Source organism: Thunnus albacares, chromosome 12, assembly GCF_914725855.1.
Source record: "Thunnus albacares chromosome 12, fThuAlb1.1, whole genome shotgun sequence".
NCBI lineage: Eukaryota > Metazoa > Chordata > Actinopteri > Scombriformes > Scombridae > Thunnus > Thunnus albacares.
Window position 1 is genome coordinate 30,046,605 of NC_058117.1, and position 25,679 is coordinate 30,072,283.

A 25,679-nucleotide genomic window follows, 5' to 3' on the forward strand; every position below is an offset into this window, starting at 1 on the left:
TCTTAGGTCTCACATGTGCTTTTATTGATAAGAATATTTATTTTTCTAGAAAAATGAGCAATGAGGAGGCCTGTAGTGAGACTATTTAATCAGATAGATTAGAGTAGTGTCTGTTTCATCTGTTAGAGGTGGAGTTTCGCTCCAGATGATAATCCTGGTTGACAGCGTGGCTTTCATTTTTGTAGTTTTGTCCAAAAAAAACCAACTAAAATTCTCTGATTCCAGCTTCTTAGATGTGAATATTTTCTGGTTTCTTTAGTTCTGTATGACAGTAAACTGAATATATTTATCGTTTTAGACTTTTGGAAACAGTGATCATCATGTTTCACTATTTTCTGGCCTTTTATAGACCAAACAACTCATCAATTAATCCAGAAAATAATCCACAGATGATTTGATAGTAGAGCTGCAATGATTAATCTTTGTCAAACATGACGAAACAAGACGTCTGAAGACATTTTATCGAGAAAATAAATGTAATTAATTAGATTAATCGATGATGAAAATACCAAAATGAATATGTGAGATCTGTCAGACTTCTTTTCAGTGATATTATTATTTTACGATATCAAATATAACTGATACAATGTCGTGGTTTTTTTTTCCGTACATCTCTCCAGGCTTTATGTGTCCTTTCTGTCTGTCTGTGTGTGTCTCTATACAATGTCTGATAGAATCACAAACAAATGCCTTTCACACAATAGAAGCACAGAGAAACACTGGCTGACTGGACTCTCACTGGTTCCACTGGTTTCTGAGAAATCCACACGCTGAAAGGCTGAAAAAAACCCAGCGTGAATACGAATACATTTGACTAAACAATCTCACCACAGGGTCCATTTATAAAAGTAATAATAATAATAATAATAAAAATAATCTTTATTTATATAGCAATGAAAACAAGATTACAAAGTGCTTCACTGATATAAAAACAGAAAATACACAAATTAAAGTTCAAAGCAATCAAGAAATAGATGAGGACACATTTGTACTTGAGCTTTCAATCATACCACATGATCTTCATCAGCAGATGGAGCTCCCAACCTGTCATGGAATATAAGATTTTTTTTTTTTTTTACACACTTTAACAACTTCTCATCCATGTTTGCTTAAAAGTTGTGACTGAATTCTGCTGATGAGGTTTGTGTGATATGATCGAAAGCTCCAGAACAGCTACTAAATAGACCTCGCAGTGCAAGTGTTTCATCAGCTGCAGATGTTTGGTTTTTTTTTAAATATATATACTGTGTTTTTAAAGTTTTTTTTTTTTTAATAAATCAGTGAAAAGTTTCTTTAATTGTGACACAAAGAAAAGTATTAAAACCGTCTTGAGCGACACCTCAAGAAGGTGAAATAACATAAAATTAAATCCAGTTGTTGGGCGTGTTGTTGTGTCTTTGTGGACACCCGGGAGTCCGTTCTGTCTCCTCCGACACGTCAGCTGATGAAAGGAACAGAGGTCGGCTGCGTTTAAATCCTCCTAAATGTTTGAAAGTGTTTGAAGTCTGTTTCACCGCTCAGTTAAACCGCTAACAGAGGCCTGGAGCATCACTACTGTCGCCATGGCTACCAGCAGTTCACAGGACAGGTTCACGGTTTTTCAAGTGTGTGTTAAACCAACAGTCAGGTGTCCGTATGAGCAGTGAAAGAGGTTTTTCTCGCTGTAATCATTCCTCCTGTTCATACTGGATGTTAAAAGATCCTTCAAATGTGTTTTCAGTGTAAGTGATGGAGGCCAAAATCCACAGTGTGTCCACACAGTCATTTAAAAGTCTTTGTGAAGCTTCTATTCAGCTTCAGCAGTCTGAGTTAGTCATATCAAGTGGATATCTGACACATTTACAGTCTTTTTGGCCTCTTTGTGTTTTGGGGCTCCTGATTGTTTAAGACAGATATGAAAAATTGCGAATCCGCCCTTTAATAAAAAGACTAGTATGAAACCCGTTTATCATCCAGCAGTATTCTGGTCTAACGTTGAGTTTTGTCTTTGTTTCCTTTTTTACTGTCTAAACAATAGCAGCACACATGAACGCTGCTCACTATTCATACAGTAGAAAAACAGCTTTTCACTGTGTAGACAATAGAGTCTATTTACAACACACACACACACACACACACACACACACACACACACACACACACACACACACACACACACACACACTGTCCCAGGTCACTTTTCGGGACATTACATAGACTTACATTCATTTCCTGGAAACTTAACCTAACCCTTACCTTAACAACTGACCCAAAAATCAGCTTGTTGCCAATTGGACAAAACATCCCCAATTAACTGGTCTTTGATCTGAAATTTGTCCCCGAGAGTAGCCTATGACAGAACCACACACACACACACACACACACACACACACACACACACACACACACACACACACACACACACACACACACAGAGGCCAGCTGACTGCATTAACAGCCAGCTGGAGTCAGTTTGAAGACGTAGTAAATCATCGTTCACTCAGTCGTGTTTGCTCATGTTTGGCAGCAGAAGTTGTTAAATCAAACAAAATAACGATTTATTTATTGATCATGAAGCAGACTCTGGTTTTTTAAGAATGACTGATGAGAATTTATTTGTGTGTCATCAACAAATGTAGCTGCAGAGAAATGATGTCCAAATCACTGACCGACCTTCAAATTTACAACACCATCATCATCAATACGAGGAAATGTTGAAGATGTTAATCTCGTGTTTGACAATGTCATTTTTTGGTTGGTCGAGATTATGCAGCATTGAGACAGATTTAAATTAAAAAAAAACTAAACTAAAACTAAACATCCCTCACATCTCTATAAGCTTTTGACAGGAGGATATTAACAGAAAATGGAAAACAAAGTCATAGAATTTGTGGAACTTTATCTCAGTTATATATTTATTTATTTCTCTGTTTATTTAATTTCCTATTTATCTATTTACCTGCCATTTAAAAAAAAAAAAAAAAAAAATTACTCTCACCTGGACAAGGGGAGCGGTGCTGTGTGGATCATATTCTTTCATTTTTTCCATCACCACCACCCAGCCCCTCCTACTGAGAGACAAAATGACAGAGATGAGGGTGGACTCACACCTGGTGACCTGGATCATGGACTATCTCACGGGGAGACCACAGTATGTCAGGCTGAGGGACTGCTCCTGCACACCACAGGGGACTGTGCTCTCCCCTGTCTGGTTCAACCTTTACACTTTTGACTTCAAGCACAACTTGAAGATGATTGTAGGGTTTATTAGTGGTGGACAGGAGGGGGGGGGGGGGGTACAGGAGCCTGGTGGAGGACTTTGTGACATGGTGCAGATTGAACTATCTGCAGCTGAACACCTCCAAGACCAAAGAGATGGTGGTGGACTTCCAGAGGACCAGGCCCCATCTGCAACCGGTCTCCATGTAGGGGGTTGATGAGGAGGTGGTCAGGACCTACAAGCACCTGGGGCTACAGCTGGGTGATAGACTGGACTAGTCAGCAAACAAGAGGTCCTGATGTTTTACCAGTCGGTTGTAGCCACTGTTGTTGTTCTCTATTCTATGGTGTGTTGGGGAGGCAGCATTAAGAAGAGGGACGCTATGCGGCTGGAAAGACTGGTAAGGAGAGCTGGCTCTGAGGTTGGCCCGGAGCTGAATTACTTTATGTCAGTCAGGTACTTTACAGATGAAGATTTGACACAATGGATAATATAACAAGCTTTTAAAATACAACACATTGTTAAAGATGAAACCAGTGGTTTCCAACCTTTTTGGCTTTTGACGTCTTACAAAAAGCAGTGTGTAGTCGGGGTCACATTTCACATGTCTATGAGTTGTTAACAGCTCCACCAAATAGTGATTTTTCCCTCTAAACTTCTCACATGCTTTCATTTCAATAAATGTTCAAATGATCCAATAATTCAGCAAAAATCAAAGATTAGAGAAAAAGTCCAAAAACTGAAAACAGATTTGTGTATCAGAACTTTGTTTTTTCTTCTTTCCTCTCCCATTAATCATCTCACCACCCCTCAGATTTATCTGCTGACCCTTTGGAGAGGCCCAACCCCTAGGTTGGGAACCACTCCAGCAGCTACAACAGTAACATGCTGCTCTAACACTGATGCTTCACTATTAATAATCTAATGATGTCATATATAATAATATATCAGTCAGAGGGACCAAACCACTACTTTTACTGCAATACTTTAACTACATCAAGCTCATAATACTTATGTACTTAATTTTACTGAAAGTGGAAAGTTTCTCTGAGCTCATTGAAAACCCAATTTTAAGGGGCGGGCCTACGAGCATGATTTGTGACATCACAACTGGTTTAAAAGCCAATCCTGGTCCAATATTCGACTTGCAGAAATGTGATGTGGAAACTTGAATCCTCCAGTGCACAAACATTGAGAATGACCTTTACAGTGAAGTAGGAGACATCTCGTCTGTTGTGAAATATAGTCGTATATTTTCTGGGATTTTAACAATCAGGAGGACAAGGAGTAGATGCCATTTTACATTTCTGACAAGAGTATTTTTCAAAGTTGAGTATTTTATGCACATCTTAAAACATGCCTGGAGAGGATCTTTAAGTAAAGGATCTGAATACTCCTTCCAACAGATGCTGTTGTCTTTCACACCCAACAAAAACAACAACAGACTTTTAGTTTGAAGTCAAGGAGTAATGTTATTCCGGAAACGCGAATTGGAAGGGAAGCCAAATTATTTTTCCTAGGAAGGCGAAGTCATGGCCCTCCCTACTCTGCCTCTGATTGGCTAGTGCTCGGTACCTTCGTTGTTTAGGTTGGTAAGGATCAGACATGAGGAGTGAGACTGGTTTGGGTTAGGGGTAAGAATATCAGGCTAAGCCAATCAGAGGCAGAGGAGGGCGGGTCGTGGCTTCGCCTTCCTAGGAAAAATATATCGCGGAAGGCAAGGAAACAAAATATTTCCCCTCCTTTGTGGTCAGAGGCGACAGGCAGATTTAACGTACGCACCCAGCTCTCCGGTTGTTTCAGAGCCCGCTGGAGCTCCGTGGTGCCCGTTAGCAGGAGTCTCGGTCCGGCCTGGTGTCCTCTCGAGCGACGGGATGTCGGTTTTATCCAGCAAGGCTCTGCACGAGCAGCTGTCCGTCATCATGGGCGCGTTGACCAAAGCGGCGGTGGCGGAGATCTGCGAGGTGGTGGATGAAGGTTACGCTGTGCTGCAGATGGAGATCAGCCGGAGCCACAAGGAGAACGACGACCTGAGGAAGAAGCTGCACCTCATCGAGTCCATTGTGGTCCGCGGGAGCTGCGGGGGGAAGAAGGCGGAACCCGGAGTCGTCGTAGCGGCCGCGGAGGGCGCAAAGCAAGCGGGAACACCGCAGCAGCAGCAGCGGGGCGATGATGGAGGAGACACCGCTGCTGCTGGAGGAGGAGACGGAGGAGCTGCTGTCTTCCTGCGGGAGGAGGTAAACACACGCCCGGCCTGGCTCCATCATTATATCCGTCAGCTCCGTTTCATTATTACGAATATTATTATATATTTTTATCCCTCTCATCGATTTTATTTGTCTTTTTAATCTGTTTTATCTGTTTGTTTGTTTTTTTTTTTTTTTTTTTTTAAATTATCATTATTATCATTATTATTATTATTATTTTAGTTGTTGTTGTTATTATCATCATCATCATTATTATTATATAGCTAAATCTATTTTAGTGTATTTCATTGTCATCATTTTTATTTTGTTTTGTCTTTTTAATCTATTTTTATTTCACCCTATTTTACTACTGTTACTGTATTATATCTTTTAAATCTATTTTATTACATTTTCTCATTGGTCACATTGGTTTCAGATAGTTTTTAAAAAAATATTTTTTGTTGTTTTTGCGGTGTCGATAGATAAATATTTATGAGGCTAGTCCTCTCGGAAATCAATCACTTGCTCTGTCTTTTTATTGGTTTATTATCGGCTCATCTGTGGAGCACATTGATCAGCGCTAACCTGTATGAAAAGCTCATACAAATAAAGACTGATTGATTAATTGATAATATCGTTACCGTAGTTCTGACGGTATTTTCAGAATCACCAAAGACTCCTCCAAACATCCGGATCAAAACATATTCTGTTCTCTGAATTATAAATAAGATTTTCAACCTGTTTCCATCTTTGTTGGGAATCTGAAACAGAGTCTCAACTTGGGAAACGCAGCGGTGGAAGAAGTACAAAGATCCTTTACTTCAGTAAAAAATACCAATACAGCGACGAAAAAATACTCCATTACAAGTAAAAGCACATAAGTATTATCAGTAAAATGTAGTTAAAGTATTAAAGTGACAGTGAAGTACAGGTTTGGTCCCTGACAAGCTGGAACTGGACAAAGTTTAGTATTTTTGTGTGAAAATGAGAACAATTAATAAATTGGTTGCAGATTATTTTTCTGTCAATCAAATAACCAATTGATCAACTAATCATTTCAGCTCTAAATTTGGATTTCAGCCTGTTGACAAAACAGGCAGATATGTGACTATGTCACCTTGATCTGCGGGAAGTTGTTAAGGATATTTTTTCACAATTTTCTAACATTTTATGAACAAAATGATTAACCACTCAAATGAATGGCAGACTTATCTTTAATAAATAATTGTTATCATGATTATTTTTCCATAGGAACACAGCAGTAGACGTGTTTTTATCAGTTAAATGTAAGATTTTTATCAGCTCAGCAGCACCCTCATAAATACTAAACAAAAGTGACGTCTTGGCTCGTTTGTTTTGGAGCTCTGAAGGTCAAAATGAATCTTTAAAATTATGCTTTGTAAATATATATATATATATATATATATGTACAAGTCATACAGTTGGAACAACGTCCAACAAGTTATTATCACAATATTAAACCTCAAGTTAACAAAAATATAAAATAAATATATACATATATGCATATTTTTGGACTTAATGGACATTTAATTTCTACTTTAATAATATTATTCATCATGTGGAAGTCGACAAGTCATTGCATCCTTTCATATTGTGCCATTACGCCTTAAAAATATACATGAAATGCTGCATATGGTGCAGAAGGTGTGTATATAATCTCTAGATCAGAAGTTAATTATCACCTTATCTCTGCTGCAAACCTCTGCACATGCTCTGTGCATGCTGACAGGGGGGGTGATGTTGATAACTTATCTCAAGATAGACATTTTTAAATTTATTTTTATCTCAGCCTTGTTGCCTTGGGCTGAAAGTCGTTTTCTCGTTGTTAATTACCTCGTTATCTCCCCCCCCAAAAAAAAAAAAGTCAGAAAGCTGCTGTTGAGATAACGTGATCATCAATGAGATGTTGAGATAATGAGGATTAAAAATATAATAGCAACAATGGTCACTCTAAAGTTTCTATAGAAAAGCACCGATGTGGAAGCTAATCTATGGTCAGTGTATTAATATTTCAATTAACTGTCGGTCACAAAGATGTGTCATTAACATTTGTATAGTATTAGTGAACTTTCACAGATATAAAATCAATATCTCATGTATTAAACACATAACTCTCCTGGTTGCTTATTTTAATTGTTTAAATTTGAATAATAATCATCAGATGTGACAACAGTGTTGTTCATCTTCTGCAGCTTCCAGACGTGGTGTTGATCAAAGACGAAGACTCGGACAGTAACGACACCTTCGAGGGGGAAGGTGAGTTTCTCAATCTCTGGGTCTGGACCGCGTGTGGAGTCGCTGCATATGAAGCTGGGTACTTAAAAAAAAATAACCTTCAAATTCATGGATCTGTCACCGTCTTGCCAACACAGCAACTTTACTGCACTGTTTATAATTCAGTGTTTTTTTTGGCTTTTGATGCATTTTTAATTTAAAGAATAAATGTGTTTGAAAATTCAAAGTGTTGCCTGTAAAACTCAGTGAAAACCAGGGCTCATGACAACTTTGGTTCCAAAAAACATAAGGAAAGAGAGGCATGATAACATAAATATACTAACAGCAAAAAACCAAAAAACAACAGTGACTCCTGTGACGGTGGCAGCTCTCAGCCATCAGTTACTGTATTCACACATTTCTGCAACTGAGAAGCATTTAATCTGCATGTCAGCTGTTGCTTCACTGACTTTCATGTATTTTAAATATAACTGGCTTGTTTTACTGCATGTTTTTCACTTTATGCTGAAAACATAAGGCCTGACTCAGCGCTAAAACACTAAAAAGCTTCATTCATATGGACCGGTTCAGTGTTGTTGTGATCTTTCTTAGCTTGGTGATAATATGTTTTGTCTTTTCTTTCAGGGGACAAAGCACCCGCTGACAGAGCGACAGCTGCAGCCAGAGAGAGCGCCACGTCGTCTCCAACCGGCCGGAGTATGAAGAGACCCTGGCCGGGAAACGAAGACGCTGAGAGGAAGTCGTCCTCTGAGCTCACACTGATAAGTCCGACGACATCCAAACAGACGCAGAAGAAGACCGTGTCCGTCTACAGTCTGGACTCTCCTCGCAGCGAGCCGGGCTGCTCCGCTCAGCTCGGCGGTGACGAGATGGAAGCCGGCGGCGAGCTGGTTTGTTCGTACTCCTCGCAGATGGACCCTGACATCCATTTGGTCCACCAGGAGTGCTCGCTGGTTCCTCCCATGTCGAGCGCCAGCAGACAGGTGTATTACGCCAACAGCACTCTGATCGACTCTCAGTCTCAGTCTACAGACGGAGCAGAACTGGATCTCACTCCGACGTGGAGCAAACAGTCCAAAAGCCACATGGCCTTCGCTCAGTTTCACCAAAACGAAAACATGGACGGCGACGCTTTCGGCCTCAAGCTGATCAACGTCTCGGGATCGACGCCCACAGACTGCCAGCTATCTGAAAGCAGCAACTCCGCATTCGGGTACGACGAGGCCGACACGATGAACTTCGCCGTCTACAGGGACCAATCGGGTCCATCGCAGCGCTGTAACGGGGCGGGCAAAGTGAAACGCTTCATATGCTCCATCTGCAACAAGACGTACGCCACGTCTCAGAACCTGGACGTTCACATGCGGATCCACACGGGGGAGAGGCCGTTCAGCTGCAGCCAGTGCGGCAAGAAGTTCACGCAGTCGGCTCACCTGAAGTCGCACCTGAGCATTCACTCTGGAGAGCGGCCGTATGCCTGCACCCGCTGCTCCAGGAGCTTCATCGTCAAATACAGCCTCACGTTACACATGAAGAAATGTCACCCCGACGTCTGAGCCATTTCACATCAGTCATAGGTTTTATTTCAAAACGTTATGTGCTCTGTATATCCATTTTTATATTAAGGAAAAGCCACTTAAAACAAAATTATGGAATTATAGAAATGATGCTTTTCCAATTGTAAGTTTTACTTTGACTGTACAGGGGAGCGTCATTGATGCATTTTTGTAAACAACCAAGATGGCTGCCGCTGATGTGGAACTGTCTGTTGAATCCACTGTTGTGACAGTATTAAATGCACTGGACGGTATATTTTCTCTAAAGGAAGAAAAAACAACTGCACTTAAAGATTTTATTGTTAAGAAAGACGTGTTTGCTGTACTTCTGCCGCTCAGCGCTACGTCGCTCAGCGCTACGTCGCTCAGCGCTACGTCGCTCAGCGCTACGTCGCTCAGCGCTACGTCGCTCAGCGCTACGTCGCTCAGCGCTACGTCGCTCAGCGCTACGTCGCTCAGCGCTACGTCGCTCAGCGCTACGTCCCACATTTCATAGCTCTGATTGATTGTAGGTCTATCCAATTGCGTCCAGAGGCATTTTGGTCTGCGCCCTTGGAAATCAAGAATCAACAGAGAGGTTCCAGACTAATACGCAAGTGGTCTGGCAATGTCAGGCTATAAAATCATGTCTCATTTTTAAAATAGCTCCACTTTGGTGAGAAATTTGAAAGAGGTTTCTAATGATTTCTGTCTTTGCTGTTAAAATATGTCTGAAACACTGAAAGTATGGTGCACAGGTCAAACACATTTCAGGCCAGTTAACTGTTGTGTGAGAAGCAAGATACTGTATAAGTCACATACAGTACAAGTTTGTCATTATTGGTTAATAAACAAGTTCTGAAATTTGTTTTGTATCAGTTATTACCTTTGTAACAACAGATTTGTGTTTGTTGAAGGTATGTGCAGCAGTAACACGCCACACAAGGTATTTAAGGTATTTAAAACCCCAAAGGAGATGTTTGACAGTATTTAAAGTGAGTATTTTGTTAAACTAACATGACAAACTTTTGTGACACTCTTATAATAAGTCAGATAAGAAGAGGGATGTCAGTTTCATCATCGAGTTAGGTCCAGGGTGTGTTTAGCTTAGCTTAGCACAAAGACTGGAAGCAGAGGGAAACTGCTAGCGTAGCTCCATCAAATGATAAAAAATAAACCTTCCAACGACTCTAAAGCTGTCTGATTTACATGTTGTATCTTCTTTATAAAACTGACTTATAAATAAAAATGTAAAAAAAAAACCTAAAAGCAGCAAAGGTTGTGATTTCATTTTTTTAAAATGCTGCTGTTACCTCAAGGTCACAAGTTTGTTTTTGTTTTTGTTTTTGATCTCGTTAAGGTTATAAGAAACAAAAGGTGATTAAAAAATGTTATTGAGATAAGGTTCTCATGTTACATGATGTATGTGTCTTAGTTAATCAACAAAAAATTAATCACGAACATAATCAGTTTATCTTTTATTTCATTATCAAGCCAAAATACCAACTATTCTGTTGTTGCAGGACTTGTTGCTTCTCTTTGTTTTATATCATTGTAAATAAAATATCTTTGGGTTTTGGACAAATTTGACTGTAACATATTTTTACATCTACTTGCCCGCCTTCTTTGAGTACATATTTTTAAGCAAATATCCCCAAAATTTGCTGGTTTCAGCTTCCCAGATGTGAACATTTGCTGGTTTCTGTCAGCATCTATGAGTGAAAATGTCGGGTGTTTTTAAGAATAATCTATTATGAAAATAATCATTAGTTTGAACTCTTACATCTCTTGACATCTGGAAAACTGCACAATCTGTGCAGAAAGGTCCCATCCATATTTATGAATATTTACTGAGATTTGTTCTCTTGATATTTAGCCACATTTTAAATACTGAGTGTTAAAGTATTATAGAACTATAGTTAAACTCAAAAATCTTCCAACCACAGCACGCTCTTATTCAGCAGTTAGGGTTGCTCAGTTTTCATGGAAATAGTGTAGGTTTGGGAGACTGAGAAAGCTCTAAAAACTAGTGGTGGACCTTGAGTTAAAGAATAAGTTCACAGTTTAAGTGTTTCCTAAAACACCATATGAACACTGAGAGAGGTTTTCCTGTTATTATTCCCTTCAAATGTGCTTTCAATGTAAGTAATGAGGAAAAAAATAAAATATCTTTGGGTTTTGGACAAAGTTGAGTGTAACACATTTTGACTTTTACTTGCCCCCCTTCTTTGAGTATAATTTTTAAGCAAACGTCCCCAAAATTTGCTGGTTTCAGCTCCTCAGATGTGAATATTTGGTGGTTTTTGTCATCTTTTATGAGTGAATATTGGGTGTTTTAAAGAGATTAAAAAATCGATAATGAAATAATTGTTAACTGTTACTGAAAATCAAATATTAAATAAATATGTATTTGAACTCAATTATCTTTAATTCATATATTTCATTGAGGCATGTTTTTCGTGCATGTGTGAATGTGCGTATGATTACCATTCTAACGTTGTCACACCTGCAATATTTCTGAAAATACCGAAAATAATGTAAAAGGATACTTTGCACATGCGCAGTCCGTGTTGTCTCTGGTCGTTTTTACTCTCGCATCACTTCCTGGTTTGTCTCGAAACTGTTTACATCAGGTGAGAGGCCAGTCAGATAAACGCAGCGGGCGCGTGCGTTTCTGTTTTTGTCACCTGCCACGAGGCCGTAATCTGGATTATTCTGTTTCGACAAACGCACGCGGAGGAATAAAATATGTCTCCGGCCGCCGCCTTCCACGCGCAGCTCGCATCCATCATGGAGGTGCTGGCCAACACGGCAGTGGCGGAGATCTGCGAGCTCGTGGACGGCGGCTACGCGGTGCTGCAGCTGGAGATCTCGCGGAGCCGCAAAGAGAACGAGGCGCTGCGGAGGAAACTGCGGCTCATGGAGCTCCGAGCCGCCCGCGCGACCGCCCTGCGAGCCGTGGCTACCGCCAGCGGCACCGCGCTGCTGCTCGCGAGCGGCCGCGCACGAGCTCCGCTGCCCGCTCATCACCCCGGCAACGAACCGCGGAGGAGCAGAACACCTGGAGGTGACCGTTAAAATTTGAATTTACTGACAGTTAAAAAAAAAAAAAGTAACCGTTAAAATTTGATTTAACTAGAAAGCGAATGAATCTCTGTTTTTTTAACGTTAAAATATGAATGCAACGCTGATCCGGCTTGTGTTGTGTTTGCTTTACATCTGGAAAACTGCACACCCTGCGCAAACACTGTCCCATCGGTATTTACATGGGATTTGTTATTATCCAAACAATGTTTAGTCACTTAAATGAGCGTTAAGTTCATTTTTCTTGACCTTAGAAAGCGTAGTTTGATACCATTCTCTTTACCGTTTTGTGATGACAGAAAATGAGAAGTTTTTTTATATTAAATGGGAATTGCATTGTGGGACAATAACATCAATCAAGAGCATGAAAAAACAAATAAGTTAAAACCAGCAAAAAAGACCATGCATTATGACAAAAGACATTTCTTCTGTCGTTGTTTTGTAAAATACCTGCTACCTTGCTGTGTACCTTTAACCGTGTCTCCTCCAGGTGGGGCGGCGCTGTCCAGAGTGTCCCCCCAGGAGACACCACGGTGCAGAGATATTGAGCCATCCTCAGACTCCGGACATGAAACCACACAGCAGGCGGTGAGTGGAGGAAGACGAGTCTTTCACAGATTTCCTTCATTATCCTCTTCCCTCAGTTTTATTCTATCTCTGCTCTGACAGCAGCCTGCTGCAGGTGAGTCGGCCAAACTGACGACCGCAGTGATCAAAGTGGAGGATGATGATGAGTCCTGGTCTCAGTCCGAGCAGGAAAGTGAGTACAGTTACACACAGAGCTGCAACGATAATCAGTAACTATTCTGATAATCAGTCAATCATTTCAGCTATTTTACAAGCAGAAAACAATCTCTGTTTTTCTTCAACATGTATAACAATTAAGTGAATATATTTAGTTTTCAGACTTCAGTGATGGAAAGTAAATAAGTAAATTTACTCAAGGACTGTGCTGAAGTTTTGAGGTGCTTTACTTGACTATTCCCATTTGATGCTACTTTATAAATATTGTACTTTCTACAAATCTACAATCTACAAATAATTGTGATAATGTCAACCGTAATCGTGCAAAATACTGTTGAAATCTGCTGATTTGTATGCTTGAAAAAAGTATAAAAATCGTGATATCCTGCTTTCCTTTTCTTTCCAGAAGATTTCTGTTGTGTTGTTGAAGGACAGCAGATGGAAACAGAAGCTCCGCCCCTGCTGACCAAACAGGAAGTAGTAGAGGACAGCAGCGCGTCTCTGTCGTGGACGGGTGGTGATGTCAGCTCCAACACCAGCAAGATGTCAGACACCAGCGACGCGGCCAGTTATGACTGTCTGATGTACGAGCCACAGGTCCAACATGCCCCCCGCAGTACCCAGAATCCTTTGCGTGAGGACCCGGGCTGCTCATACGTGTTGAACACCAGCGAGAGTGTTTCAGCTGCGTCTGATTTATGCAGCAGCTTCCCGTTTGCTGTCAGTGAGGTGACTCTGTCTGTTGCAGAGCACCAGCAGCCTGCAGGCTTCCAGGACGGCCAGCAGAGGGCGCCGTTACCTGCAGATGAGCCAAGGAAAGAGACAGCAGAGACGCAGCATGCTTTTATCAGAAGGGATGGGTGGAGACGTCAGGACGGCGTCAGCAGAGAGGACAGTGGCGGGAAGGCGTTTGTCTGCAACTGCTGCGGTAAAACTCTGGCCTGCCTGAAGAACCTGAAGACGCACATGAGGGTCCACACGGGCGAGAAGCCGTTCGTCTGCGCACTCTGCGGCAAACGCTTCTCCGACTCCAGCAACCTGAAACGCCACCAGAGCGTTCACACTGGCGAGAAGCGCTACGGCTGCGTCCACTGCGGCAAACGCTTCGCCCAGTCCGGATCCCTGAAGGTCCACATGACCGTGCACACGGACTGTAAGCAGTTCAGGTGTTCGTACTGCGGTAAGACCTTCATCTCCGGCAGCCACCTGCGCCGCCACGTTACCGTCCACGCAGGAGAGAAACGCTTTGCTCCAACGTCTCAGTGACAGGTGGGCTCATGGGAGGATGAGGTCAGGGGTCAAATCCTACAGGAGCCACGCACACTGACAGTGAAAGACGTCACTACAGCTGAAACGATTAGTCGATTGAAAGAAAATCAATCTGCAACTAGGAAAATATCAAAACTCTTTGGTTCTAGCTTCTCCGATGTGAGGAGTTGCTGCTTTTCTCTGTTTTGTATCAGTGTGAACTGAATAATTTTGGGTTTGGACTGTTTTTCTGTCAACACAAGACATTTGAATACTTCATCTTGGGCTCTGGGATAACTGGACGGGGATTTTTCACTGTTTTATAAATCAAACAATTAAAAGGTGCAACATGTGACATTCAGCCCCACTAGATGTCGCACTAGAGCACCATCTCAGACCAAAACAAAAATGTGCACGTCGTTTACTCAATAAAGTTTAGGAAAAGAAGAATCACCTGACCAGCTACATCAGGAAACTCAATTCAATTAATGTTTAGCTGTAGTTTGAGAAAGTTTGTGACACTGTGCCGCCATGTTGGAAACGGACACACGGCCGGACCGGCTACTAAAACAAAGAACAGAGAAACTCGGATAACAACACACACAAATGGAGTGTGACTTCATTCTCTGCTCAGGACGCCATTACTCTGCTATATCTCTACATAGCAAATAGTTGCTGACATCCAATGAGGCTGAATGTCGTGTATTGCACCTTTAATTGATGAATCAAGGAGATAACTGGCAGATTAATTGAAAATAACTGCTATTTGCAGCCCTACACCTCACAATACAACACAACAGCCCTGCAGTGAACTGTGGTTACGAGTCACTCCACTGTTAATAAAAAAGTCACCAGTGGACTGACAGATCTGCTGACGCGTTTTGATGTAAAACCTCATCTGGTGTCGACCGAAAGCGGCCCTCCTTTAAGCAAGTAGCAGCGTGTGTTTGCAGCTGTTGGGGATTCCTTCTGCATACAATATGTGAAAAAAAAGTTCAGATCACAAACTGCTCCAGAATTAGTTTATTATTGGACGTTTGTTTTAGTCTGAGTACAATCGCTGCATTCAGATCTGCCCAAATAAATCATACTGAGAAGGAAAGCTTTGAAAACACCATTTGTTTCTGAAAAGCTGATATTTTCGAGATATGTAACGTTGTAAAGTTGCGATAGTACGAATTTCGTCTTTAAACATTTTTACATCAGCAATTAAAATCCTTCAGAAGCATAAAATTGTTTTTGTTATTTCGGATGAATCCATCATCTGCATGCGTTTGTTTGCAGATTAAAGGTAACATCTGCAACTTTTCCCCCCATAATAACTCCTGTATGTTCACTATTAATCAGTTCAAAGTTTATTGTGGAATGAGGAAAAACACAATAAATGCCATGTTTACATTTTGTGATACTGTCATGAACAGTTTTTTACGATTATCATGTCATTTTGTAATAAATAAATAAAGGCAGCTCTAAACTCTGGTGTTTCTTATGATTCATAAAGGTTATCTGACAGCGTGATGTTTCTTTGGGGTTAGAAAAACCACACAGAGAGCCAACAACAGCAGCTTTTGTTCATCATCATCTCTGAGAAGGAAGTTCTTTTGTCATCACGTTTGTATTTTAACATATCTCGAAATCTTTTTTTTTTTAAGATACCATCTCTTCACATTGTGGTATACTGAATATTTTCATTCACAAATGTTCCTATTAACCACTGCACTTACCTGAATAAAGAATAATATGGTACATGCATCACCAGCCTGTTAACCAGTGTATATTTTGATGCAGTTGTGGATCAAGATGCTGATTTATAACAAAGATAATTATTTAAATAACAAATGTAGAGGTATGTGCAGCCTTAGTGGAGATTTGCATCTTCTCAGCCCTTTCTAGTTTTCTTATGGGGCAGTTTGTTACAGTGTTAATGTGTAAAAACCTGAATTTAATGATTTTACTTTAATTACCAGCTCACTTTCCTCTCTCCTCTTTAAGGTTGAACAAATTGTCCCAACGTTTATTCTAAAGTTCACCCAAATTACATCAAACAATGTCATTTCAAGCATTAAACTTGTTTTAAAGTCTACATTGCATTTAATGTATATAGTGCCTTTCTAGTCCACTCAAAGCGCTTTACACTACACGCCACATTCACCCATTCACACACACATTAATATGCAAGGTGCCAACCGGCTCATCGGGAGTTTTCTAATCATTCATACTCACACACTGATGGCACAGCCTTCATTCAGGAGCAATTTGGGGTTCAGTATCTTGCCCAAGGACACTTCGACATATGGACTAGAGGAGTCTGGGATCAAACCTCCTGAGCCACAGCTGCTCCATCTTCCTCCACTCAAAAACAAGTTTATGAAGAGTTTGGTCATGTTAGTTTGTTTAGACTAATAACAGCGATCATGTTTTCAGTTCTCTGGAGAGTAGTTGTGTGTAAGGCGGACGCTACTGAGCATGTGCAGGAATGCAGTTCTGCCTACAGTTTTACTAGCATGTGGTGCTACATATCACAACCTCTGGAATTTGTTCTCAAGTTTGTTGAGAAATATATAATGTAGGAGAAAGTAAATTGGTAGTGATATGCAGCACAACAAGCTTCTTTAATCTTTAACAATATGTTGTATTTGACAAGCTTACCTCTATATTTTTATGTCAAATCACAGCCATCAGATAAATGTAGTGGAGTGGAAGTGTGGAGTAGCATGAAATCGAAATCAGGTGAAGTGGAAGTACCTTAAAGATTGTACTTAAGTACATTACTGTACTGCTGAGGACTATATTCCAACCTTCATAGAAAAAATACAGCCATGTGGAGACCACAGTACCACTTAACATTATTTTCCCTTACTATTATACTGTGTTATTTTGGGAGACAGCGTGTGCCTTTAATCTTTAAAGGAAGCTTTGCCAAAAGAGGTCAATGCAATATGTGTGATTATTAGATTCCAGTAAATGAATCTGATACTGACACCTGCTGTTTTGCTGCTCATCTCCTTTATCATGTTACTGTTTGTTAATCATCCAAATCATAATGAAGTAAAGAGCAGGGATGTGGGTAAAAGACAAACCTGAGTTTGGCTTCATCAGTTCCCAAATTTCAGCCAGTTTGTGGCTCAGAGACACAGAGGTGTGTGTGATGACAGGAAACAGGGGAAGTTGTGACGTTTCAGTATCCTCTCATTGGTCCACTTCCTGATGTTTCATCAGGACCGACCGATGTTAACAGCTGCACTGAAACACCAAACAAGTCAAAACAACAAGAGTCCAAAAAAGAAGTGAAGTGAAGCTAAAAACAGATCAGCTGTGTTACCTGTGGACAGGTGTGAGCAGTGACAGGAAGCAGCCAGCAGGTGGCAGCACATCATCATAACAGTAGTAGGATAGTCATGGCAACAGATGACAGTGTGTGATTGGTTGACCCTGAGGGAGACTGGTGTGCAGTCCATACATGTTGGTTCTGTTTGTCATCATGAACCCACCATGAAAATTAAAAGCTGTTTAACTTTAACAAAGCAGAGTTTCCTGTACAATAAATGTGAGGATTTTCCAAACATGAAGAATGGTGTTCCTCAGCTTTGACATTGATTTTACAGTCTCTGAACTCTCCTGGAGGGACGAACACCTTTCTTTAAAAAGATATTCCCTCATTTGGTGTTTTGATGATGGTGGTGGAGAGCGCTGTCTAACACGTCAGTCCAAAATCTCACATAGGTGTTCAACTGGGTTGAGATCTGGTGGCTGTGAAGGTCATAGCATATGATTCACATAATTTTCATACTCATCAAACCATTCAGTGACCCGTCGTGCCCTATGAAAAGGGGGGATTGTCATCCTAGAAGAGATCGCTCCCATCAGGATAGAAATGTTTCATCATAGGACAAAGTTGATGATTCAGAATGACTTTGTATTGATTTACAGTGACCCTTCCCTCTAAGGGGACAAATGGACCCAAACCATGACAGCAAAATGCCCCCCACAGCATAACAGAGCCACCAGACCCTCTCACTGTAGGGATCAAGTATTCAGGCCTGGACTTGTGTTTCCTTTAACTTGTCAGCTGTCTGTAGATATAAAAATAAAAGTGAAAAACAAGTTTTGGTTTAATTTCTATTCTAATTGCCAATTTGAGGACGAAAACAGCACATATATTTCCATCTTTTAAAATTCACGTGAAAAACAGAAAAGCAAAATAATATATATTTCTTAACTGCAGAGCCAAATAATCTGGTGAATTCATGTCCTGTGGGTTTCAGAGCTGCAACATTATTTACTTTTTGTATTTTTTAGATCTGACATTAGTATATAGCTTCTAGTCAATTATCTTAAAACAGTTCTGAGTTAAAAATCTAAAAGGACTAATACTGAACATTAATTGATCAACATTTTGGGAAATTCAATATTTTACAACATTGTTTCATGTCTTCATTCTTTGTCTATTGTGTTTAAAATGTTGTATTTAAGAAAAAGTTGATTTGAGCTTCATCTGTAGATCTCTCCCAAATTCCCAAGATTACTTTGCCACCAGAAAGCAGGTGACCAGTGTTTTCAAATGAGACGTGAGCTTCATTGTATAAAAAAAGGTTTAAACACACAGTATCTCTCTCAAACTGCTCCTCTACCTGGAATGAATCATAGCTTGATAACTCCTCCCTCTTCTTCCTGCTCTCAAGCACAACAAGCTCCAGTCTGTCTACATATTTCCTTGTTCCCTCCCCTTAAGATCTACAGTTTGAAGATGGGTGTAACCAACATGTAAAAGAGCTGCAGCCTCCATTCACTGCAGAAACACATGCTGTTTAGATCAGAGCTCAAACTAGTTTCACTTCTCAGAAAGTGAAACTCAGACAGTCGTTGTCACTGAGAGGTGAAATGTCGCAGCAAGGAGCTCAGCTGGATGGAGCAAAATTCTGCTGTTCGATCTGTCTGGATCTACTGAAGGATCCGGTGACTATTCCCTGTGGACACAGCTACTGCATGAGCTGTATTAAATGTTTCTGGGATGAAGAGGATGAGAAGAAAATCTACAGCTGCCCTCAGTGCAGACAGACCTTCACACCGAGGCCTGTCCTGGTGAAAAGCACCATGTTAGCAGATTTAGTGGAGGAGCTGAAGAAGACTGGACTCCAAGCTGCTCCTGCTGATCACTGCTATGCTGGACCTGAAGATGTGGCCTGTGATGTCTGCACTGGGAGGAAGCTGAAAGCTCTCAAGTCCTGTCTGGTGTGTCTCGTTTCTTACTGTGAGAAACACCTTCAGCCTCATTATGATGTTGCTCCGTTAAAGAAGCACAAGCTGGTCGACCCCTCCAAGAAGCTCCAGGAGAACATCTGCTCTTGTCATGATGAGGTGATGAAGATGTTCTGCCGTACTGATCAGCAGAGTATCTGTTATCTCTGCTCTGTGGATGAACATAAAGGCCACGACACAGTCTCAGCTGCAGCAGAAAGGACTGAGAGGCAGAGAGAGCTCGAGGTGAGTCGACAAAACATCCAGCAGAGAATCCAGGACAGAGAGAAAGATGTGAAGCTGCTTCAACAGGAGGTGGAGGCCGTCAGTCGCTCTGCTGATAAAGCAGTGGAGGACAGTGAGAAGATCTTCACTGAGCTGATCCGTCTCATCCAGAAAAGAAGCTCTGATGTGAAGCAGCAGATCAGATCCCAGCAGGAAACTGAAGTGAGTCGAGTCAAAGATCTTCAGGAGAAGCTGGAGCAGGAGATCACTGAGCTGAAGAGGAAAGACGCTGAACTGAAGAAGCTCTCACACACAGAGGATCACAACCAGCTTCTACACAACTACCCCTCACTGTCACAACTCAGTGAACCTACAGACTCATCCAGCATCAATATCCGTCCTCTGAGATACTTTGAGGATGTGACAGCAGCTGTGTCAGAGCTCAGAGATCAACTACAGGACATCCTGAGGGAGGAATGGACAAACATCTCACTGACAGTGACTGAAGTGGACGTTTTACTGTCAGAACCAGAACCCAAGACCAGAGCTGGATTCTTTAAATATTCATTTGAAATCACACTGGATCCAAACACAGCATTCACACGTCTGTTATTATCTGAGGGGAACAGAAAAGCAACATACATGAAACAAAAACAGTCTTATTCTAGTCACCCAGATAGATTCACTGGATGGTGTCAGGTCCTGAGTAGAGAGAGTCTGACTGGACGTTGTTACTGGGAGGTGGAGTGGAGAGGAGGACGAGTTTATGTAGCAGTCACATACAAGAATATCAGCAGAACAAGAGACTCAAATGAATGTATATTTGGATACAATGATAAATCTTGGGCTTTAAGATGTGACACTAACAATTATGAATTTTTGTTCAACAATATCAAAACTCCCGTCTCAGGTCCTGGTTCCTCCAGAGTAGGAGTGTACCTGGATCACAGAGCAGGTATTCTGTCCTTCTACAGCGTCTCTGAAACCATGACTCTCCTCCACAGAGTCCAGACCACATTCACTCAGCCTCTCTATGCTGGACTTTGGCTCTTAGATTCTGGAGTCACAGCTGAGTTCTGTAAACTCAAATAGACAGAAGTCATTTCAGACTTCATGTGTCAGATCCTTTGTTGTAATTCTTCATGTTTTTGTCTCCATTGTTTCTGAGAGCTCGTTGCTGTGGTGTTTCTGAACTGCACAGAGATCAGCTGTCAATCAAACTGAGATTGTCAACACTTTTTTATCATTTGTTGTTCTGATGATGTTTTTAGTTTCTTTAACTGTCACTTTTTCCTGTGTGTTTTTATCCATGGAGGCTATCACTGCTCATGATGACGTCTTTTACCTTCACTGATGTTTCTTCAGATGAAAATATAAACTTCTCTTTGTTCTAAATGTTAGTTTCATGTTTGTATTGATGTATTTGTTTGTTGTTGTTTCTTAAACAGAGAAAACAGCAGAACTTCCTTCATCATAGATATTTTGTTTTCATCAATTTGTAAATTTATAAAGAACTGTGTTATAGAACTATAATTATCTTGATAATAATCAATGAGGAGATCATTTATTATGTTGTTGTACATAGCTGATATTCTGGGTTAAACTAACTGATTGTGTGGATGAAGTGAATCTGAACATGAAATCATTGAACAAGAGTCATTTAACAGACTTTACTGATTGGATGTGTGAACAATCTGAAGCTTTGTATCATCAATAAAGATGTTTTATTTAAAGAATGAACAAAGTATTTACTTCTGTCTTCATCTCAGGATCTCATTCAAAGCTTCTGGAGAAAATGTGAAACTAATATGAGAGTTTATTTGAGGCAGTTTTCCTCCTGAAACACCACAAAGTACAGAGTTCATGTTCAGAGCAGAAGAACGTTTGTCAGTCAGTCTCTGTACTTTCAGCTTTCTTCACTAAAACAGCTTCATCACAGAGAAATGAGCAGAGTTTTCTATTCACTTGTTGCTTTTAACAAACTGAGATTTTATTTGTACATTCAGTCAATAAAGAGGATTTTGTACTCAGGTATGAAAAAACTGATGAAATAATTAGAATTAATTTGGTCAAATGTGGATGTGAAGACGTTTTGTTGAGTCCTGACACACATAAGACAACAGATATTGTGTCGTCATGAACTTGAGGTCATTTCATTAATGTTGAAGTTGATTTTCATGAAGATGAAAGTTCAGAATGAGGCTGTCATGTTGGTTCAGTGTTTAGCTCTGTCACCTCACAGTCAGACGCTTCTGGGTTGTAAAGTTTTAATCCAGACTTGATTCAAACTTCTTGTGACTCATTTTGTTCGGGGTTTAATCTCTCAATCCACAAAACTACCTGTTGTGCTGAAGACTTTCTGTTATTGATGCTTAACTGACAACAAACAAATGCATCTAAAACTGTCATGATTAGTGTTTCTGACAACTGTGATTGATTTATTGCACCATCACAGGTAAAGTTACTCCACCTTTTCTAGTCCAGAAGTAATTTAAGAATCATTTTGTCAAATGATAACAAACATATGAAAAGCTGCATTCAGTCTAATCAGAATCAATATCAGGAGAACTTGACATGTTCATTCTAGTTTTAAGCCATTAAGAGTTCACAATAGATATTTGGTGAAGATTTGTGTTGACACCTGCTGTTTTTGTGTGTGAGCAGTGACAGGAAGCAGCCAGCAGGTGGCAGCACATCATCATCATAACAGTAGTGGGATAGTCATGACAACAGATTGATATGACAGTGTGTGATTGGTTGACCCTGAGGGAGACTGGTGTCTAGTTCATACATGTTGGTTCTGTTTGTCATCATGAACCCAACATGAAAATTAAAAGCCGTTTAACTTTAACAAAGAAGAGTGTCTTGTGTAATAAATGTGAGGATTTTTCCAAACATGAAGGAAAAAGGTGAAAAAGTGTCTCCAACCACGACTGAAGCAGAGAGAAAATAATCCAGAATAAACAACTTCAAATCACCACAAAACTCTGAAATAAAACAAGTTTATATTTTTTCAATTTATATTTACACAGTAAACATTTTAGAAACTATATACAGTATTTTAAACATAATTTTACTTCAATATTTGTTAAATTAAGCAGCAAAAGACAAACCGATCTGTTTGACCTGCAGTCGGTTGTCTCAGAGGTCACATGATGAAGCAGCTCTGTTACACAGTTTGTGTCTTTTTGTCGCGCTGCAGCTCACATTCAACAGTCACATTCATAAGTTATAAAAACTCTGATATCACATTACTCGGTCGTCATAGAGACCCATCTGTAGTACAAACTGTGTATATACAGGGCTCATTATTTGTTATTCAATTAGGTAATTAAAATCACTTCTGTCTCTGCACTGCTGGAACACTTCTACATTTCAAATTGGACATTTACTATTAGCTTCATAGCGTTGCTGCACACTTTTTAATGCTCTTTAAGACCTCAACATGGAAAATGTAACAAAACCAACAAATGCACATTAGGTCTGAGCGATACCTTTGAAATCAATATCACTATTATTATTGATAGGGATGTTTTTGTTATTCAAAGTAAATAGTCAACATGAGCCTGAGACTGAGTCAAGGCCAACAGAAATAGTCCTGTTCTAATACAAAGCTCCAACTGATTAACCAGCAGCCACTGGAGCACTTTTTAATTTTGTTATTTCAGAGTTAATTCTGTATGAAACCTCACGACTCAAGAAATTACACAAGTTTTAGACATTAAGTTAACTAGCTCAGCAGTTCTGGACATACAGAATATGTACCAACCTTTCATCCACTTTAACAGCCCATTAAACAAGTAGGAAACAAGATTTAATTAGTGTTTATTTTGATATTTCAGTAATACATAGTAAGCTTCTGTCAGTGAGTTGGGAGTTCTGTCCTACTCAATGATGGTCTGAAGGTGAAAGATGCTTCGGTTGTTTCTTTATTTTCTTTCTCTGTTGTTTGACAATGTACAAGCTGTACTCTGGTCCTGGCTTGTTTGAATTTATGGTGTCTTGTAAACCAATGCAGGCTGAGCAAAGTCCTCTCCTCTGTTTTGTTTACTTCCTCAATCTGTTACCTTCAGCCGGACCTGACTGAGTCGAAACCAAAGTCCAAAGTATTTTATATTTAAACAAGTTAATCCTGTGAGTCTGCATTGATTCAGAATTTAAGACCGACCATAATTCAAAATAAGGATCTGCAGGAAACCTGAGATAAAATGAACCTATTTCTAAATGAAAATCTGCAGGATCATTTTTTTTTTAAACTGAGGCTGGTTGTTCCTTGTGGGTGGTGCTGTACAAGCTCCAGTAACGTGTCTGACATTAAGTCCTGACATGAATTGCTCTTTGTCTGGCTCATCACTGGGGACCAGTTTGCCGTGGGAGACCCTACCAAGAGCTTTGCTCCAGACAACACAGCTGCCAGCATCCTCTGAGCACACAAACCCCTCCACCACAATAAGGTGGCGACTCACAGAGAGGTCACATGGTCACATGGTCTGTGCACTGACTGGTGGACCAGAACTGAACATCGACTCACAAGTTGAACTACAACTATTCACCTGTGAGTAATAACCAGTAGAATTGTTTCTGAAAATTTCCCGAACAGATTGTCTTTAGTGGATCCAATAATCAGTTGTTTTGGGGACATTTACACCAACGTTTTTACCTTTACTGGTGTTTCTATTAGTCTTTTCAGCGGTGGATCATGAATCAAGGCTCACTGTTTTTTCTGCTGCTGTTACAGAAAGAACTTTAGAAAGCAAAGCCAATGACAATGTTTCTGTAGAGATGCAGTCGGGGCAGATAATATAGATATATATATCAATATATCAAGAAATGTGAAAAACAAGTTGTTTTGTGGTTTTGGTTTAATTTCTATTCCAATTTGCCGATTTGAAGACAAAAACGGGAAAAGCATGTGGATTTCCTTTTCTTAAAGTCACACACAAAAAAAAGAAAAACAAAATAATATACTGCAAACGTTTTAGTCATTAAAAGTAAAGTGAGAATACTTACAAAAATATTGCTATAAATTGTTTTAATTTATCAATTAACTTCTTACAAAGTTGAGTAAACAGCAGAAAGCTAAATGAAATCAATATTTGTTGTGAGCAGCTTTGCCTTTAAAACAGCAGCAGTTCACCTTGGTTTACTTTAACACGGTTTTTCATGGTAACTTGCAGGAAGGTTGTTGTAACCATCCTGGAGAAAAAAATGTTCTTCTGTGGATTTATTATTTAGGCCATCTGAGGTGCTTCTACATGTAATCCCAGATTGACTCCATGATGTTGAGATGAGGGCTCTGTGGGGGCCAAACCATACCATTTGTTGCAGGACTCATCATTCTTCTTGTTGCTGAAAATAGTTCTTTATGACTCTAGCTGCATGCTTGGGGTCATTGTCATGTCATGAATAAATTTGGGACCGATCAGACACCTCCCTGATGGTATTGCATAAGGGATAATAATCTAAACATCTAAGGTGCCTAAAACTTTTGCACAGTACTGTATATTTCTTTGTTCTGTGATGAAACAAGTAGATCACAGCTTTGGACGGAGGGTAACACGGATCATTACAGTCTCCAGTTTAACTGCAGAGCCAAATAATCTGGTGAATTCATGTCCTGTGGGATTCAGAGCTGCAACAACATTATTTACTTTTTGAATTTTTTAGATCTAACATTAGAATATAGCTTCTAGTCAATTATCTTAAAACAGTTCTGAGTTTAAAATGCTAAAAGGACTAATACTGAACATTAATTAATCAACATTTTGGGAAATTCAATATTTTACAACATTGTTTCATGTCTTCATTCTTTATCTATTCTGTTTGAAATGTTGCATTTAAGAAAAAGTTGAACTGAGCTGGATTTTAGGAGAATACAGTAATTCAGAGAAACAGGGAGTCATCTGTAGATCTCTCCCAAATTCCCAAGATGACTTTGACACCAGAAAGCAGGTGACCAGTGTT

The 25,679-nt window shown here is 40.1% G+C and overlaps 2 protein-coding genes across 2 annotated transcripts; both read left to right on the forward strand.

The window, feature by feature from the left end:
- Positions 1–4,444: 4,444 nt before the first annotated feature.
- Positions 4,445–15,729, forward strand: LOC122993433. Its single transcript, XM_044367584.1, has 8 exons — positions 4,445–5,436; positions 7,599–7,662; positions 8,266–9,191; positions 9,537–9,705; positions 11,926–12,243; positions 12,751–12,848; positions 12,930–13,020; positions 13,411–15,729. The coding sequence occupies exons 1-8, from the start codon at positions 5,074–5,076 to the stop codon at positions 14,268–14,270; spliced, it is 2,889 nt and encodes a 962-aa protein (XP_044223519.1). The 5' UTR covers positions 4,445–5,073; the 3' UTR covers positions 14,271–15,729.
- Positions 15,730–18,998: 3,269 nt separating this feature from the next.
- Positions 18,999–20,824, forward strand: LOC122993583 (tripartite motif-containing protein 16-like). The gene has a single exon (XM_044367878.1). It carries the CDS (start codon positions 19,134–19,136, stop codon positions 20,805–20,807), a length of 1,674 nt encoding a protein of 557 aa, XP_044223813.1. The 5' UTR covers positions 18,999–19,133; the 3' UTR covers positions 20,808–20,824.
- Positions 20,825–25,679: the final 4,855 nt, after the last annotated feature.